The 20284-nt window shown below is 41.6% G+C and overlaps 1 protein-coding gene across 1 annotated transcript in view; it reads left to right on the forward strand.

The window, feature by feature from the left end:
• RNF217 (ring finger protein 217) overlaps positions 1 to 20284 on the forward strand; it is a 123156-nt gene that overhangs the window by 91873 nt on the left and 10999 nt on the right. Inside the window, exons 4-5 of the mRNA XM_089686438.1 lie at positions 9891 to 10092; positions 11773 to 11844. Coding sequence (XP_089542564.1) covers positions 9891 to 10092; positions 11773 to 11844 — 274 coding nt within the window. The remainder of the gene's footprint in view (positions 1 to 9890; positions 10093 to 11772; positions 11845 to 20284) is intronic.

The raw sequence follows: 20284 nt of genomic DNA on the forward strand, positions 1-20284 counted from the left end.
CATTGAGCTACATTTCTTGTAGGCAACTACTTTGCTAACTTTTTAGTGTGTTGAGGCATTCACTTTTTAAGGACTGGTCCTCAAAACACAAAAAATACACCTGTGCTATTTTTGACTTTGCCGCACACAACATTGCACAGAGCATTCAAATCTGCATTTTGCTGCCTTTTAGCATTCATTTCTACTGTATGGTGCCTGTCAGAATAATGCTACACCACATATGCAGCACATTGCTCTACTTTATTGTAAAGTGTTAAAATGTAGGCTTTGTTGTATATTCTTGTGAAGGAAAGGAGTGGAGCCAGCCTATGTGATATGAATATTTTGAAAATGTGGGGAGTCCAGAAAGAGAAAGACGTGATAGTGTTAGTGGCATGAGAGATATCCAAGTTTGATAGCTAAATGGGGGATGAGGAATCATTTTGAAAGATAGGCAGCATTTTCTTATTCTTCTGGGGGTAATGCAGATCTTGGTACTCTGTATATACAGCATTCAGCCGACTGCCCTAGAAAACCTATGCCTCAATATTGGGCCACAGAAACCAATACTATGTTCACTTGATACTGTGCCAGTCCGTTTTCCCTGTCACCTTCACAAATGTAATCCGGATTATCGGAAGGATTACAGCAGTGGGTGGGATAAGCAGTCGGAGAATGGAATACCCTGTATTGTAGAACAGTTGGAGATTGAGAAAAGATCAAGTGTTTCGGAGGGGTGATTACATATGATGTATGTATAGTATAGTTTACCATCTGTTACTGCCACATTCATATAATTATAGTTTACACATTTTTTATAGATTAGACCTATGTTGTAAGATTGGATGATTTCATTATTTTGTTTTTTATGACCATCTGGCACAATTTCTGTTAGTGACCTGGAATCTATGGCTTACAATGAAACATGTTACCAGCTTGGGCAACTCATATGGACTATATGATCGCTATGAAATGCATAGACAGATGTTACAGATCTGTTCAATAAGTAGATCTAGTGGCGAAAGTTACTTTTATAGGAAACATTCCCATTTACATATAACCAGCCACATTTTGCCTTCCCTTCTCTAATTATGATTTTTCCTTAATGCCTCAGTTTGAATTTCCCAGGTTTTTGACTTGTTTTCCCTGAAGCCAAGGTCTCCACCCTGGGAGAGTTGAGCATGAGGTCCAGGAACATCTGGAGGGATGCAGAGGATGCGTGCAGGCATTTTGGCTGGCAGGGACAAGCCCGGCCCATGCGCGTCTAGAGGGATGCCGGTGATGCGTGCAAGCATTGCAGCCGAGGCGACCGGCATAGACTAGCCTGGTCCATGCATGTCTGGAGGGACGCCAGGAATGCTGTGCAAGCATTGCAGCCGAGGCGACCGGCATAGACAAGCCTGGTCCATGCATGTCTGGAGGGACGCCAGGAATGCTGTGCAAGCATTGCAGCCGAGGCGACCGGCATAGACAAGCCTGGTTCATGCATGTCTGGAGGGACGCCAGGAATGCTGTGCAAGCATTGCAGCCGAGGCGACCGGCATAGACAAGCCTGGTCCATGCATGTCTGGAGGGACGCCAGGAATGCTGTGCAAGCATAGCAGAGGCATTGACAAGCCAGGCATTTCTGGAGGGATGCCAGGTTTTCAATAGCACTGGCAACAGCAGATTCAGGGGCTCTGGCTAGTGCCAGGGAAGTAAATGCCACATGGCTGGATCTAGGCTGGAGCATATGCAGAGAGTTGTTGATCCTCTGTTTTGGAATATGTTGTGACAGTGCTGTGGCTGCAGATGGGGCACCTGTTTGCCTTTAGGCTTAGTTCACATTGGTGTTGGTGATTCTTGCTGTGGGTCTGCTCATGTTACCACAGCCACAACCATTCAAATAGAAAAATGCAGGAGATGCGTCGTGTGGGTGCCATTAATCTTAGTGGTACCCACACTCACTTGAAATCACAGCAGCCACTTCCGGCACTGGGAACAGCATTGCACTTGTGGTTTCACTGCAGGTTGTGTTTTCAAAAATGGAGCAGGGACCTTTTCCCTGCATTTTCAGGAGGCAGAGCAGCCCATTCAAATGGATGAGCTGCCGTGCCCACGCAAAACACAGCTCACAGAGCTGCACAAGTGTGTACTAGGGGTTATGTTAAGTGTATTTTGTGTGGCCCAAGACAATTCTCTTCTTCCAATGGGGCCCAAGAATGTCAAAAAGTTGAAAACCCCTGCTTTAATGTGTGCAATAGTCAAATGCACAATTGAAATACAAATTCATGATCTAATTTACCAACCAACAGATGTGATTCACTTGTATGTTGGTCCGAGGTCCGGAGTGATCGAGTTCCGATGATCAGTGTGCGGTCTTCAACTCTGTGTACCGGAATGGCTTATTTCTTGGGGTTTTCTTTGTGGTTCTGATGTGTAAATTTTTAAGAGTATCCAAAAAATCCTACCCAGTTCCATCAATAATAATAAGGTGGCAGTATAACCCACAGCTTATGAATATTAAATGTCACTCACTGGACTTAATGATTTTATGGTGTACAAACCCCTGACTACTTTAGGCTTGGTGAGTCTCCTTTAAAAATCCATTTGCAGTAGAGATCTTTCATAGACAGTGGATTTGGCCATATTGGATCGGGGACCAAGCTATGTTGTGGAGAAATCATATGTTCTGCTAGAGGGATTTCCACATCTGTCATCCATTATTGTTTGTGATTTTGATAATTTTCCATGCACTTATAATTTGATCACCCATGTCACCAGTTTTTATGTTACAATCCTTTTAATGTTATTTATGATACTCACATTAGCGCTGCACTTTCTCTCTTTTTATATGTTTATGTGGATGAAGTGGGTTTTCCTTTTGCGCTCACTACATTCTTTTCACAATACACGCTACCACTCACATGTGCAAGGACTTTTACACATATAGCACTGCTGCATCAAAGAGTCACACGACACTTCTCCCACTGACTGCTTCTGAACAGCTCTTTCCACCCAGCAACTGGTACCATTTTCCCAGAGTAGAGGAAAATTTCCTCCAAATATAGAACAGGACCTCAATTACCCTCCTGATTCTTCCCGACCGCCCTATAGTAGAAATACTGCTACAGGGTGGCACAAATACGCAAAATGATGTGTATATATACATGATTTTTCATTTCCAGGTAGGAGGCACATGCCCTAACCGTGCCGCCATTCGCAGCTGCGTCTGCCAATTACTGGGTCCCGGCTGGTGATTGCCGAGGATCTCCGACGGGGAGGAGAACTGTTTGTAAACAAAACAGTTCTCCTTCCTGTCAGCTCCTGCACACTGCTTGCAGTGAAGCTCAAACACAGGACCCCATAGTAAAACACATCCAGCACATAGTTAACCCTTTGCCTCTCATGTTAACCCCTTCCTGCCCAGTGCCATTAGTACAGTGTCAGTGTTGTTTTTAGCACTGATCACTGTATTGGTCTCACTGGGGATGTCAGTGACACCAAGTCAGTTCCCCCCCAGTGTCAGAATGCCCGCCACAGTCCTGCTATATATATCGCTGATTGCTGCCATTACTAGTAGAAAAAAAAAATTCTAGTATATATACCGCCATTTGTAAACGCTATAACTTTCAGGTAAACCTGTTAATTTACACGTATTGGGTTTTTGTTTTCAGCAAAGACATGTAGCAGAATACATTTTGGTCTAAATTTATGATGACATTTGATTTTTAAAATTTTTTACTGGACATGTTTAAATCGCAAAAAGTCAAAAATATTTTTTTCTCAAAATAGTTATTTTTTTTTTTATGTTGTGCGTTCAATTACCACAGAAAGAAAGCTTAATTTGTTGGGAAAAAAGGCTGTTAAGTTCATTTGGGTGCAGTGTTGTATGACCGCGCAGTTGTCAGTTGAAGTAACGCAGTGCCTTAACGCAAAAAAAATGGCCTGGTCAGGAGGGGGGGGGGGGGGTTAAATCCTCAGGAGGGCAAGTGGTTAAAACAAGTTGATTCAGACTTTTTTGTGGTGTTTACAGTGCATTATTCTTCATGGGAACATGTGTTGTGGTAAGGCAGCCCATTAAATTATAAAGGACTGTCAACACACCACCACAATGCATGTTCATGGACATTTTTTTTTAATTTGGTGCACAAATGGTTCACATCTGTGTGTAGTGACACCGTTAAATGCACCATGCGTAGTGGTGCACTCACATGGTGTGTTGGGTGCCATTCAAAATGAATATTACCACAGCACATTGATGTCAGTTTTGTGTGTTACCATGTTTAACAGCAACACACAGATGTGAATCCATCTTTTAAGTAAATGTAAAGTAAATGTATCCACATGCTTCCAAGGGAGCAAGAATTTTGAAAAGGTGCAGGGTAAGAGCAGTCAACATATTTCTCAGTGTAGGGTTGTTTTAAACCGCTATATGAATCCTTGGAGATCTGAACAGGAGTTTTTTCTTTTTTTTTTAAAGACCCTCTTGCCAGCCAATTAATTTCAACCAAAATATTTCCATAAGATTATATTTGCACTTTATACAGTATATTTTATACTTGTTGTTTAACCAATTCCAGTCCAGACACTTTTACCTCCTTCCTGTCCAGGCCAATTTTCAGCTTTCAGTACTATCGCACTTTGAATGACAATTGCGCGGTCATCCAACACTGTACCCATATGAATTTTTTAGCATTTTTTTGAGACAGATAAAGCTTTATTTTGGTGGTATTTATTCACCACTGGGATTTTTTTTTTTTTTTTTTTGCTATGTAAATGAAAAAGTCCAGAAATTTTGAAAAAAAGTGTTTTTCTTATAAAATTTTGCAAATAAATATTTCATCATAAATCTTGGCCAAAATTTATTACGTTAACTTTTTAGTAAAAAAAAAAAATAACCCAAATTAGTTTAGAACCAAAAATTATAATTTTTAAACCTTTTTTTTTAACTTTTTTTTTTCTTATATTTTTTTTATACGTACTGTCACCCTAGCAGTACAGTGTCACCATGGTGACACTGTACTACTTGTGGAGGGTGATGAAGATATGTTGTTTTTTTTTTTTTACACTGATTGCTTTTACACCCATAAAGGCTGTAAAAGCAATCATTTCTCCTCTCTAGCTGCATTCCTGCAGCCATTGAGAACTACTGTGTGAGCTGCGATTGGTCACAGCTTGTCACATGGTACAAGGTTGTATCATGTGACCTCTGTGATCATTCACAGATTTCACATGTAGTAAGCAATGATGTCAATGATGACATCTTGCTTACTACTCTGCATGTGATCACTGATTGGCCAATCAGTGATCACATGATCAGGACCTCGCACAGAGGTCCCGCCCGACAATCGGTGTTCCACTGTATCCGGAGGGCACAGCAGGCACCGGATCACAGTGCTGCGCATTCCCAGGGAGCGCGCACAAGCAGGGTGCGGGGAGACTGTTTATAAACGGCCACCTAACCCTGCACTACTACCATCCAGCCGTTTATATACAATGACCGGACGGGAGGTGGTTAACTGTAAAAGCCTCCCTTTGTGTAGACATCTGAAAGACATGAGACGTGCTGTTGGGTACCACAACCTTGGATGGAATGTCAGCAGCCCCAGCAGCTGTTACTCAAGTGCCAATCTGTATTTCCCTGCACTCCTCCCCCATCTGCTACATAAATGATTATGCAAGAGGGGAGGGGCAAAGGAGCTAGGGTAGCATAGATTCGACATCCCCAGAAGAGGAGAGGGCTGTGCTAGAGAATTGATTTGTGTAATTTTCTTGTACGTTCAAAGACACATTGCAAGTGAATAAAAACTAGATAATGGAAAGGAAAACATTTACACATAAGCATCTGTGATACTTTTCTACATCTCAGTGCCATCATTTTGCCTTTCTGCCTGGTAACTATTTCTCCAGGCTTCAGTTTGGTTTTTCCAGACATTGATGGCAGGTTGCGCCGGTTAGCCCGAACGGTTCCATATGCATCCGTTTTTGTGCTGCAGAAGAACCTTGTAAAGTTCTGGGGATGTGTAGAAATTATCCATTGTTACACAGTAGCCTTGGTTTAGCAGAGGCTCAATCAGTGACAGGACGGATGATGTTGCCATTCCGTAGTTGCTGTACTTGGGATCAAATGTTGTTCCTTTGCCGGTGTATATAACTGTGTTTCATATGTAGCTGGTAGAGGATTCACACAGCAGGTAGGATTTGATGCCAAATCGTGCTCTCTTAGATGCGATATACTGTATTCAGATGAGTCTTCCTTTGTAGGCCATTAGACTTTCGTCTATACTAATGTCTCTCTCTTGGCACATAGCTCTGCTGGAAATTTCTGACAATTATTTGGGAGACTTTCCACATTTTTTAGCTTGGGAGCCGGGTGAGTTGTTTCATCAAAATCCTCATTGTTTGCAAAGTGCAAAAATGTCATAATAAGTGAAAAGCTGTACTCCGTCATGACTGTGCCAAAGAACGGCGTAGCAAGCATTTTGTTGGTAGTCCAGTACCACTTCCGCAGCGGTTTCCCCACCACTCCTTGAAGAATAATTAGACCGAGAAACAGCCAAATGTCCTCTTTGGTCACAGGTTCCCACTTTCTGCTTCGTGAAAAGCTGCTGTGTGGAGCAGCTAATTGTTGTGCTGCATACCTATTTGTCTCCGTCATGATAATTTCAATAACCTCATCGGTCAGAAACAATTCTAAGTATGCCAAGGGGTTGTCACCTTCAATGTGGACTTTCATACCAGGTGCGTCAGTAAACCGAAATCTTGGTGGCGCTGGCGTACCGCAATCAATAGTGCACCACGTTCGCAGATCACTCAAGTCAATCTCAGATTCGCCACTATCTTCACTGTCGGTGTCTGAAGACAAATCTCCACATGAGTGGCTATCGCTCAATTCAAGCAGCTCCTCACTGTCGCTGTTTGCTAGCTCATCATAAACCACTTTGGCACTAGCAAGATGCTTTTTGGAAGCCATGAGTGCAAAACCGTTTTTAGTCACAGAAAGTGAAAAACTGCACTATGGATATATCTGAGGTAATGTTACAATGTATGCACTAGAGTAACACTTTATTTTGACACAGGTCTATTTTTAAAACTCCTGCCTCCCGCAAGCCCCTCCCCCCGACGGCACAGCGCGGCTGTCTCACACTGATCAGCGTGAGATAGCCGGGAAGGAGATGGGACGGTCGGAGGGGATGGCACGGGGCGGCTGCAGGACCCGGGACACGGATCTCAGGACCAGGTATGTATTTTACGGTGACCCCAAGTCTGGCTCCTTTTGACAGCTAGATTTAACCCCGAGCCAGGCTCGAGAAAACCGCTAGGGAGGTTAAAGTGTATTTCCACTTTTGCAGCCAATTTTTGAATAACACCTACTTTTGTGTTCCCATTCACATAGCATTACTTAAAAAATAAAGAAAATCGTGCCCCTTACCTTTTCTTCTTGCTGATACATCCTACTTGGCATATCCCTTATGTAATGAGGGGGCTGAGGAGAGTTGTTTGCCACCATAATTAACCCTTTCTGCTGAATGCTGGCAGATCTCTTTATCAGTCATAAACTAGTTGTGCGCATGATTTGTCCTAACAAAGGATTAAAGTGTTTGTAAAGAATTTTTCTTCTAAAATAATGTGTTCTACTTACCTGCTCTGTGTAATGGTGTTGCACAGAGCAGCCCTGAATCGGTCTGGGGTCCCCCGCTTGCACTCTCTGCTCCTCCTTCGCGAACCGCTTGCTATGGGGGCAATTGTTAGGGCTTGCTCCCGAGTTGGACTCTGTGACACCCACAGTACAGCTTGGCCCTGCCCCTGTTCCCTCTTTTACAGGATTTTGACAGCAGCAGCAGCCAATGGTTCCCTCTGTCCTGTAAGGAGCACAGAGAGGAACACAGACCAGCGCAGCTGCAGACAGGCACAGTGCTGAATCAAGATAGGTCTCAGTTAGGTATATAGGGGATATAATACTACCACTGGACATTTTTTGGCCTGATGCAGGAAATGCATGAAGGTAAAAAAAGTTTTTTGCCTTTTAGATCTCAAGGCTTGGGTGGTGCATTGTATGGTATTGCTCTTTTAGATACTTTTACCTTTAAAATCTGCTCCATAATTGTACAGTGCATGTTATTTTGAACAATAAAAGTCTTGTGTCTAAAACTGCAAAGATACAACTACAAAGGTAAGCAGTAGCTAAAGTTTTTAAATTATTCTTGGGAATGCTGTTTGAATGGCAATACAAAAAATACATACTTTTTTTGTTTTTTTTACTGCAAATGAATTTAAGTCAAGAAAAAGAATAGGACTTTTAACTGGAGCTAATGCCCCCTCTGCTGGCTGTCCTGTGGAATGTAAAACTGGTATATCTAAGCCGTTAGTACAGATCCTGTTCACAATGAGCTCTGGGCAAACAAAAATTCAATAAAATGAATAGCCAATTACCCGTGCCTTTTTGTATGTGGATCTATTGTTTGGAAGAAATATTGCAACATTTTTAGCTTCTAGCAGAAAGTAAGGGCTTTAGCTGCACTATACACTTTCTGCGTGTTCTGCACCCAAATGAGCCATTGCACAGTGTAACGGCATCCAGTAGTACATTCTTCTACCCAAATAATGGTCCAGGTAAAAATCTTTTTATTATATTATTAAAATTTAATTTAGTGTTTGTCCACCCCTTGCAAAATTAGATTTTGAAGAACAACATAAATACTCTGAACTGGCAACAGTAATATGAATCCTAATGCAGGCCATAGACGGGTCAAAAATCGACTGATTTTTCGGCGGAAAAAAAAACGCCCGATTTTCACACCGTTAGTGGGTTAATTGGTCGGCCGTTTTTCGGGATTTTGGCACATTTTTTTTAATCGGTAAAGTTGGAAAAAAATCGGCCGATTTTGCCGATATTTTTACCGATAAAAAATCTGCACATGAGCCATGACCTGCAAGAAGAAGAAAAAGAAGAATTCCAGTCCGCTGTTATAGTTGACATGAAAAAGTATAGCGGTTGCAACATTGTATCTATTTGTATCCGAAATAGATAAATGTTGCAACCGCTATAATTTTTCATGCCAAATATAATAGCAGAGCTCTCTGCAGGGACAGAAGTATTTAAATGCTGGCTGAGATGGGACAAAAATCGGCTGTTTTTTTTTTTTTTTTTTCTTTTTTTTTCTTTTTTTTTCTACCATTGGTGGTAACATTGGCCTACTGAACGACCGATTTTTCGTTTTTTTTGTTTGTTTTTTTTAAAACGGACGGTTTTCGACCCGTCTATGGCCTGCATAAAAACTAGGTTTATTGTACAAAAGGAATTTTAAATTCTGGCCTTTCCTAAAGAAAACTTTGTATAAAAAACAAATCCAAAATATTTTGCTCCTTTCCACTGCCCAATCTTGTCAGTGCACCTCTGTCCCCGACGTGATTCAGATTGGGTCTAGCCAAGTACAGCATTCTAGGAAGGTAGGCAAGTGCCGCATATTTTCCTATTATCAGAATTACCAGGACTTTCAAGGTAGAGAAAAGGAACAAGGAAACAAGTCCAAAGCCTGCTGTACAATGAATGGAGTGTTATTGATGTGGGTTTACATTTTCTGAGGGAAGCTGGTTTTGGTGAAATATATGTAGGCTGCCATTGCTGACCTTCTTTTTCTAAAATGCTAGTTGTATGGTTGTAACCCTGTTTTAATAGAACTTTGTTTCATGACCTTGAACATGTAAATAAGGATTTCTAAATATTATGTGACTTTATTGCTCATTATACTTGTTTCAGGTCAGCAACTCAGTATTCGTAACCCAGTGGGTCAGTAAAAGAGTCAGGAAAGTAGCATTTCCAGAAGGGGTAGTGGCAGCCCCCACATAAAAACATGGAATGGGTTGGCCTTAGTTCCACTTTATCCGAATATCTGTTATATTAATGTGATGCTTTTTTTTCCCCCCAGGTCCACATTCAAAGAACAGAAGGCTGTGATCATATGACGTGTTCCCAGTGTAACACTAATTTCTGCTACCGTTGTGGGGAGAGATATCGTCAGCTGCGCTTCTTTGGTGATCACACGTCAAACCTCAGTGTATTTGGATGCAAATACCGCTACCTCCCCGAGAGACCGCACCTAAGGAGATTAGTGCGAGGCTCTGTTTGTGGTGTGTATATATGTTACTGCCTTTTTTTTATTTGCATGTTGGTGCACTGCGTAGGTTTGAAGAAGTGTTTGCACCTAAATTAAAAATGTTTCATACCTTTAGTGTGCAATGTAAGGGGTCTTACTCTTTTGGGGTCCTCGTTCTAATTTTTTAAGCACATGTGAAAATCAGTCAGTGGCCTTATCCCCATCCTTGTCTTTTTCACCTTGGACATCTACATCAGGAATGGCTGTGTTCCCACAAACCTTTGCTTTGCTTTCTGTTTGTGCTAGTTCTGATTCTATGGTGCGTGAGGGTGCCCAGCCACTGGTCAAAAGTATTTTTTAATGCCTAACTCTGGGCAACAAAATCAAAAAGTGTTCTCTCCTCCTATATCCCCATCCAACCTCAAATCTTCCCCACTGATGAAGAATATAATGCCCCTTTTACTTGGAGGTGATCTAATACAGAGGTATATTTACCTTAATCCACAGTCTTCCTTCCCACCAGTTATGGTTGTAACGACTAGTCCCTTGAAGCCAATCCTCTTATTATTCTCTGACCAGTTGTCGATATTGTCATATGCAATGCAGGACCAGCGACTGTCAGTGATCCTGAACTATACATAAAGATGTAGAGGTACCCAGTCACATTCTAGCAATAGAGTCCGGATGGCTGGCTGCTGCATGATTGTAGAGTATAGTGAGTATTTTGTATATTAGCCATCACCTAGTAAAAATGAGCATATACTTTTCATCAGTGGAGGATGGGGCACCTGACATCATTAATTACAGACCCCCAGTTATTCTGGTTGAATGGTTTGTGATATTAGTTTGACAATTAAATACCCTTTCAGCTAACTTCTGCTAGTGCAATTACTGGGGATAACACCACAATAACGAATCTGTATTGTACCACTTTGTTTCCAAAGTGTCCATTCCATCATAATTACCCATAATTATGAATGGTTGGGCTCATCATTAGGGAAGGGCTTTTTTAACAATGTTTAGTCATCTTCTCTGAATATTGCATTGAGCAGTATTTGCCTTAGGTTTATTTTAGGATACCACTTTAAAATCAGGAACCATCATTTATAAATCAGCATTTCAAGAGCATTTATCATTGACAAGGAAATCCACAGTCTCCTTCTGACCTTTCCATGTGGCAGAGTAGACAGGCCTCCCTTCTTGCTCTGGTTTGTAACACTTAGCAAAAAGAACCCCTAGACAGCCATTATGTCTTTGTGGTCATGCCATGATACTAGGTTTTTAAAAACAGTGGAAGCTGCAAGAAAAGTCTTTCATTTCAACAATGGAGCTGCAGGCATGGCAGACCCATGTTATGTCAAAAAGATCACAGCCAAAGTGTTACAAAGGAATTTCTTCTGAAGGGTTTTCATCTTTTTTAAACACAGTGGTAAAGGCATGCAGTACTAAGGAAAAGTCGAGTGGCATCTGATCCTGGCACTCTCTCTCTAAAACGTGCTGATTATAACAAAGTATAGTGGCCTCAGAGCTTTCTTTTATGACTGAGTGGAATGTAGATACTTTTACAGCCCTAAAGTCAGTTATATCAACTTCGTTCTTAGCCAAGAAACGGTTAGGTTGGAGGGAGATGATAAAATAGCGGTCTTCAAGAACATAAGTAGTCCTAGATGCATAAACTATTGAATTCTTTAAAATGGCAGTTCTTATTTTTCAGCCGGCAAGTTACTCATTGCACCCTTACTCCTCGTCCTAGGTTTGGCTTTGGGAGCCATTGCAGTTGTAATAGGTAAGAACACATAATGATGCACCATGTAGAGTAATGCATACTATATCCTGTATATTACTGTGATTTAATTACATGTTTGTTTCATCAGCTTGTATAGCTCGTTATGAATGTGCATCTAATAGATGTTATGAATCTCTCTAACAAATAACTTACCATAACATTCAACTGTGTTGAGCAACTGTGTACCTAATATTCAAAAGGTCAACTGGTTGTTCAGCATATTAAAAGCATTTTCTGCTGTAATATAACAGTTGGTTATTTTCAGCTTTGTGCACGCTGACAGATGAAGTCCTGGGTCAATCTGCTTTTTCTGGACATAATCTGAACACCTTCTGTGCATCCTAATGTTGACTATATGTTTCTGAAGCTCCTTGGTTTGTACGGATTCATGTACACTGCTCAACAAAATTTAAACACTTTTTAATCAGAGTATAGCATCAAGTCAATTAAACTCTTGCGATACTGATCAGGTCAGTTAAGTAGCAGAGGGGGTTGTTAATCAGTTTTAGCTGCTTTGGTGTTAATTAAGTTAACAGGTGCACTACATGGGCAACAATGAGACGACCCCCAAAACAGGAATGGTTTTACAGGTGGAGGCCATTGACTTTTTTTTCCCCCTACTTTTCTGACTGTTTTTCACTAGTATTGCATTTGGCTAGGGTCAGTGTCACTACTGGTAGCATGTTTTTCACTAGTATTGCATTTGGCTAGGGTCAGTATCACTACTGGTAGCATGTTTTTCACTAGTATTGCATTTGGCTAGTGTCAGTATCACTACTGGTAGCATGAGGCGATACATGGACCCTACAGAGGTTGCACAGGCAGTCCAACTCCTTCAGGATGGCACATCAATACGTGCCATTGCCAGAAGGTTTCAAGAGCATGGAGGAGATTCCAGGAGACAGGCGGTTCTTCTAGGAGAGCTGGACAGGGCTGTAGGAGGTCCTTAACCCATCAGCAGGAGCAGTATCTACTCCTTTGTGCAAGGAGGAACAGGATGAGCACTGCCAGAGCACTACAAAATGACCTCCAGCAGGCCACTAGTGTGAATGTCTCTAACCAAACAATCAGAAGCAGACTTGGTGAGGGTGTCCGGAGGGCCCAACTTCTTCTAGTGCGCCCTGTGCTCACTGCCCGGCACCATAGAGCTCAATTGGTATTTACCATTGAACACCAGGTCTGCCACTGGCACCCTGTGCTTTCAAAGATGAGAGCAGATTCACCCTGAGCACATGTGACAGACGTGAAAGGTTCTGGAGAAGCCGTGGAGAACGTTCTGCTGCCTGTAACATCGTTCAGCATGACCATTTGGGGGTAGGTCAGTGATAGTCTGGGGAGGCATATCCATGGAGGGACACACAGACCTCTACAGGCTAGACAATGGCACCCTGGCTGCCATTAGGTATCGGGATGAAATCCTTGGACCCATTGTTGGACCCTACACTGGTGCAGTGGGTCCTGGGTTCCTCCTGGTGGAGGGAACAAAGCAACCTGTAAGGAAATTTCGACCCCAGGCTGTTGATCCAACTTTGAGAACAGTCTGCTTGGTTTTTCTGCTATGATCCCAAAGATTAGTGCTCACAACTTGGTAGAATGACCTGCAGGCTTCCAAACCTGGAGACTTTATTATTGAGACTTTTCATCATTTGTTTCTTTCTTACAAAAACAACAAAGATGTTATTCTCTAACACTGCATCCTCTACATATTTGTTTATTCTATATTCTGGTGAACTTGGCTCCACCATTTTGCTTTGTAATGGTCATGTCATATAGTCAGAACTGGGAAACCTGGTTTGTAAATTTAATCATGTAGAGTTCTTGATTGTATTTGCAAGAAAAGATTTACTTTGCCATCTTAGGTGGAGTTGACCTGCCCCTAGACATGGCAATCTTTACTAAGCTACTTGAAATTAGTTGAATTGAAACAACTGAACTTTCAGTTTTAAAGTGATTTGTAAACTCTCATCTTGTAAAACTACACATTTAGTTTAAAAAAGGAATGAAAGGCAAAACATTTTGTATAGATATAAAAACATTATAAATACATTTTTTTTCTTCTTTTTATAAGTGATCACATTCCCTCTGTTTGCAACTGCATGAGAGCTGGGAGAGAAGAAAAAACAGCACACTGATCTTCCCAGTGAATGGCTGTGCAGGTGGGGCATGTGGGCAGAAGTCTGACCATTGGAGGAGAGCACACTGAAATCCCAGCACAGCTAGAAAACTGACCACGGTGTGTTCTCCTGCTTATTGTGGTCAATTTGTAATAGAAAAGCAGAGGGACTGTTAGGAACACCCAGGAATTTACATAAAGGAAGCAATACAAAGAGAGCAGGATACTTTTTCATACACACATGTTACACATGTTAGGAATAAAAAATGTTGGATTTACATATTCTTTAAATCTGCTAGATATATTCCAGGTTCATCACAACAAAAGAAGTATGTTGTCTTACAGTTTTTCTTTTTGAAATGGCTACAGCTTGAGTAAAAAAACCCTGTCCTCTACATGCTGCATAATGGGGCTCTTGTGTATATGTGTGTGTGTGTGTGTGTGTGTGTGTGTGTGTGTGTGTGTGTGTGTGTGTGTATATATATATATATATATATATATATATATATATATATATATATATATATATGAAGGAAATAAGTATTTGATCCCCTTTTGATTTTGAATGTTTGCCCACTCACAAAGAAATGAAAATCGAATGGTAGGTGTATTGTAACACTGAGAGACAGAATAGCAACAAAAATTTAAAAGAAATGCATGTCTAACAAATTATGCACTCATTTGCATGTTCATGAGAGAAATAATCATTTGATCCCCTATCATTCAGCAGGATTTCTGGCTACCATGTGTCTTTCATACAGGTAACAAGCTGAGATTAGAAGCAGCCTCTTAAAGGGAATGCTGCTAATCTCATTTTGTTACCTGTATAAAAGACACCTGTCCACAGGAGCAATCAAACAATCAGATTCCAAACTCTCCACCATTGCAAAGAGCTGTCCAAGGATGTCAGGGACAAAATTGTAGACCTACACAAGGCTGAACTGGGCTACCTAACTACTGTCAAACAGCTTGGTGAGAAGGTGACAACAGTTGGTGCAATCATTCGCAAATGGACGAAACACAAAACAACTGTCTGTCTCCCTAGGTCTTGTGCAGGTCTTGAGTGTCAATGATCATGAGAATAGTGAGGAATCATCCCAGAACTTCAGGTGAGGATCTTGTCCATGATCATCAGGCAGCTGTGACCACAGTCACCAAGAAAACAATTGGTAACACACTACGCCGACAAGGATTGAAATCCTGCAATGCCCGCAACATCCCTCTGCTCAAGAAAGCACATGTCCAGGCGCGTCTGAAGTTTGCCACTGAATATCTGAATGATGCAGAAGAGCACTGGGTGAAAGTGTTGTGGTCAGATGAGACCAAAATCGAGCTCTTTGGCATCAACTCAACTCGCCATGTTTGGAGGAGGAAGAATGCTGCCTATAACCCCAAGAACACCATCCCAACTGTCAAACATGGTGGTGGAAACATTCTGCTTTGGGGGTGTTTTTCTGCTAAAGGGACAGGACTACTGCACTGCATCAAAGGGATGATGGATGGGCAATGTACCATCAAATCCTGGGTGAGAACCTTCTTCCCTCAGCCAGGGCATTGAAAATGGGTCATGGATGGGTGTTCCATGATGACAATGACCCAAGACACATGGCCAAGGCAACAAAGGAGTGGCTCAAGAAGAAGCACATTAAGGTCCTAGAGTGGCCTAGCTAGTCTCCAGACCTTAATCTGATTGAAAATCTCTGGAGGGAGCTGAAAGTTTGAGTGGCCAAACATCAGCCACCAAACCTTAAGGACTTGGAGAGGATCTGCCAAGAGGAGTGGACCAAAATCCCTCCTGAGATGTGTGCAAACCTGGTGGCCAGCTACAGGAAACATCTGACCTTTGTGATTGCCAACAAGAGATTTGCCACCAAGTACTAAATCATGTTTTGTGAAGGGGATCAAATACTTATTTCCCTCATGAACCTGCAAATCAGTGCATAATTTGTTAGCCATGCATTTCTTTTGAATTTTTGTTGCTATTCTGTGTCTCAGTGTTACAATACACCTACCATTCGATTTTTAGACTGATCATTTCTTCGTGAGTGGGCAAACATTCAAAATCAGCAGGGGATCAAATACTTATTTCCTTCACTGTGTATGTATATGTGTATATATACAATCAGGTCCTTAAATATTGGGACATCGACACAATTCTAACATTTTTGGCTCTATACACCACCACAATGGATTTGAAATGAAACAAACAAGATGTTCTTTAACTGCAGACTGTTGGCTTTAATTTGAGGGTATTTTACATCCAAATCAGGTGAACAGTGTAGGAATTACAACAGTTTGCATATGTGCCTCCCACTTGTTAAGGGACCAAAAGTAATGGGACAGAATAATAATCATAAATCAAACTTTCACTTTTTAATACTTGGTTGCAAATCCTTTGCAGTCAATTACAGCCTGAAGTCTGGAACGCATAGACATCACCAGACGCTGGGTTTCATCCCTGGTGATGCTCTGCCAGGCCTCTACTGCAACTCTCTTCAGTTCCTGCTTGTTCTTGGCGCATTTTCTCTTCAGTTTTGTCTTCAGCAAGTGAAATGTATGCTCAATCGGATTCAGGTCAGGTGATTGACTTGGCCATTGCATAACATTCCACTTCTTTCCCTTAAAAAACTCTTTGGTTGCTTTTGCAGTATGCTTTGGGTCATTGTCCATCTGCACTGTGAAGCAGCATCCAATGAGTTGTGAAGCATTTGGCTGAATATGAGCAGATAATATTGCCCAAAACACTTTAGAATTCATTCTGCTGCTTTTGTCAGCAGTCACATTATCAATAAATACAAGAGAACCAGTTCCATTGGCAGCCATACATGCCCACGCCATGACACTACCACCACCATGCTTCACTGATGAGGTGGTATGCTTAGGATCATGAGCAGTTCCTTTCCTTCTCCATACTCTTCTCTTCCCACCACTCTGGTACAAGTTGATCTTGGTCTCATCTGTCCATAGTATGTTGTTCCAGAACTGTGAAGGCTTTTTTAGATGTCGTTTGGCAAACTCTAATCTGGCCTTCCTGTTTTTGAGGCTCACCAATGGTTTACATCTTGTGGTGAACCCTCTGTATTCACTCTGGTGAAGTCTTCTCTTGATTGTTGACTTTGAAACACATACACCTACCTCCTGGAGAGTGTTCTTGATCTGGCCAACTGTTGTGAAGGGTGTTTTCTTCACCAGGGAAAGAATTCTTCGGTCATCCACCACAGTTGTTTTCCGTGGTCTTCCGGGTCTTTTGGTGTTGCTGAGCTCACCGATGCGTACCTTCTTTTTAAGAATGTTCCAAACAGTTGTTTTGGCCACGCCTAATGTTTTTGCTATCTCTCTGATGGGTTTGTTTTGTTTTTTCAGCCTAATGATGGTTTGCTTCACTGATAGTGACAGCTCTTTGGATCTCATCTTGAGAGTTGAAAGCAACAGATTCCAAATTCAAATAGCACACTTGAAATGAACTCTGGACCTTTTATCTGCTTATTGTAATTGGGATAATGAGGGAATAACACACACCTGGCCATGGAACAGCTGAGAAGCCAATTGTCCCATTACTTTTGGTCCCTTAACAAGTGGGAGGCACATATGCAAACTGTTGTAATTCTTACACCGTTCACCTGATTTGGATGTAAATACCCTCAAATTAAAGCTGACAGTCTGCAGTTAACACACATCTTGTTCGTTTCATTTCAAATCCATTGTGGTGGTGTATAGAGCCAAAAATGTTAGAATTGTGTCGATGTCCCAATATTTATGGACCTGACTGTGTGTATGTGTGTGTGTGTGTGTATATATGTATGTATATATATATGTATATGTATATGTATATATATATATATATATATATATATATATATATATATGGTGTTCCAATCACCTCCATGGCCACAGGTGTATAAAATCAAGCACCTAGGCATGCAGACTGCTTCAACAAACATTTGTGAAAGAATGGGTCACTCTCAGGAGCTCAGTGAATTCAAGTGTGGTACCGTGATAGGTTGCCACCTGTGTAACAAGTCCATCCTCGAAATTGCTTTGCTACTAGATATTGCATGGTCAACTGTTAGTGGTATTATGACAAAGTGGAAGCAACTGGGAGTGGGGGCAGCGTATGCTGAAGCGCACAGCGCACAGAAGTCGCCAGCTGTCTGCAGCATCAATAGCTAAAGACCTCCAGCCTTCATGTGGCCTTCAGATTAGCACAACAGTGCATAGAGAGCTTCATGGAATGGGTTTCCATGGCCGATCAGCTGCACCAAGTCATATATATATATGTATGTATGTATGTATGTATATGTGTGTGTGTGTGTGTATATGTATATATATGTGTGTGTGTGTGTGTATATATATACAGTCATGGCCGAAATTGTTGGCACCCTTGATATTTCTCCAGGAAATCATGTATTTCTCACGAAACGTATTGCATTAACACATGTTTTGCTATACACATGTTTATTCCCTTTGTGTGTATTGGGACAAAACAAAAAAAGGGAGGAAAGAAAGCAAATTCGACATAATGTCACACAAACCTCCAAAAATGGGCTGGACAAAAGTATTGGCACCCTTTCACAACTGCGGATAAATAAGAATGTTACAAGCATGTGATGCTCCTGTAAACTCACCTGGGGCAAGTAACAGGTGTGGGCAATATAGAAATCACACCTGAAAGCAGATAAAAAGGAGAGACGTTCACTTAACCTTTGCATTGTGTGTCTGTCTGTGCCACACTAAGCATGGACAACAGAAAGAGGAGACGAGAACTGTCTGAGGACCTGAGAACCAAAATTGTGGCAAAATATCAACAATCTCAAGGTTACAAGTCCATCTCCAGAGAACTAGATTTGCCTTTGTCCACAGTGCGCAACATTATCAAGAAGTTTGCAACCCATGGCACTGTAGCTAATCTCCCTGGTCGTGGACGGATGAGGAAAATTGATGAAAGATTGCAACGCAGAATAGTCCGGATGGTGGATAAGCAGCCCCAAACATGTTCCAAAGACATTCAAGCTGTCCTGCAGGCTCAGGGAGCATCAGTGTCAGCGCGAACTATCCGTCGACATTTAAATGAAATGAAACGCTATGGCAGGAGACCCAGGAGGACCCCACTGCTGACACAGAGACATAAAAAAGCAAGACTACAGTTTGCCAAAATGTACTTGAGTAAGCCAAAAGCCTTCTGGGAAAACGTCTTGTGGACAGATGAGACCAAGATAGAGCTTTTCGGTAAAGCACATCATTCTACTGTTTACCGAAAACGGAATGAGGCCTACAAAGAACAAAACACAGTACCTACGGTAAAATATGGTGGAGGTTCAATGATGTTTTGGGGTTGTTTTGCTGCCTCTGGCACTGGGTGCCTTGACTGTGTGCAAGGCATCATGAAATCTGAGGATTACCAAAGGATTTTGGGTCGCACTGTAGGGCCCAGTGTCAGAAAGCTGGGTTTGCGTCCAAGATCCTGGGTCTTCCAGCAGGACAATGACCCCAAACATACGTCAAAAAGCACTCAGAAATGGATGGCAAAGAAGCGCTGGAGAGTTCTGAAGTGGCCAGCAATGAGCCCAGATCTAAATCCCATTGAACACCTGTGGAGAGATCTTAAAATTGCTGTTGGGAAAAGGTGTCCTTCCAATAAGAGAGACCTGGAGCTGTTTGCAAAGGAAGAGTGGTCCAAAATTCCGGGTGAGAGGTGTCAGAAGCTTATTGATGGTTATAGGAAGCGACTGATTTCAGTTATGTTTTCCAAAGGGTGTGCAACCAAATATTAAGTTAAGGGTGCCAATACTTTTGTCCAGCCCATTTTTGGGGTTTTGTGTGACATTATGTCATATTTGCTTTTCTGCCTCTGTTTTATATTTGTTCCAATACATACAAAGGGAATAAACATGTGTATAGCAAAACATGTGTTAATGCAATACCTTTTTTGTGTGAAATACTTGATTTTCAGGAAAAATATCAAGGGTGCCAACAATTTCGGCCATGACTGTATATATATATATATATATATATATATATATATATATATATATATATATATGTGTGCGTATGTTATATAATTTTCCATTCTTATCACTCCCTGTCCTCAAGGAGCTTACAGTCTAACGTCCCTAACTTACATTTATAAACATACCAGGACCAATTCAGACAGGAGCCAATTGACCTACCAGCATGTCTTTGGAGTTTGAGAGGAAACCCACACAGGCACAGGGAGAACATGCAAACTCCAGGCATGCAGTGCCTATGTTGGGATTTAAATGGACAACCCTAGTGCTGTTAGGTGGAAGTGCTAACCCCTTAACCACTGTGCTGCAATATTCTTTTCAT

This window comes from Staurois parvus, unplaced genomic scaffold (assembly GCF_062004578.1).
Source record: "Staurois parvus isolate SC_StPar_1 unplaced genomic scaffold, SC_StPar_1.0 ptg000397l, whole genome shotgun sequence".
Classification (NCBI taxonomy): Eukaryota; Metazoa; Chordata; class Amphibia; order Anura; family Ranidae; genus Staurois; species Staurois parvus.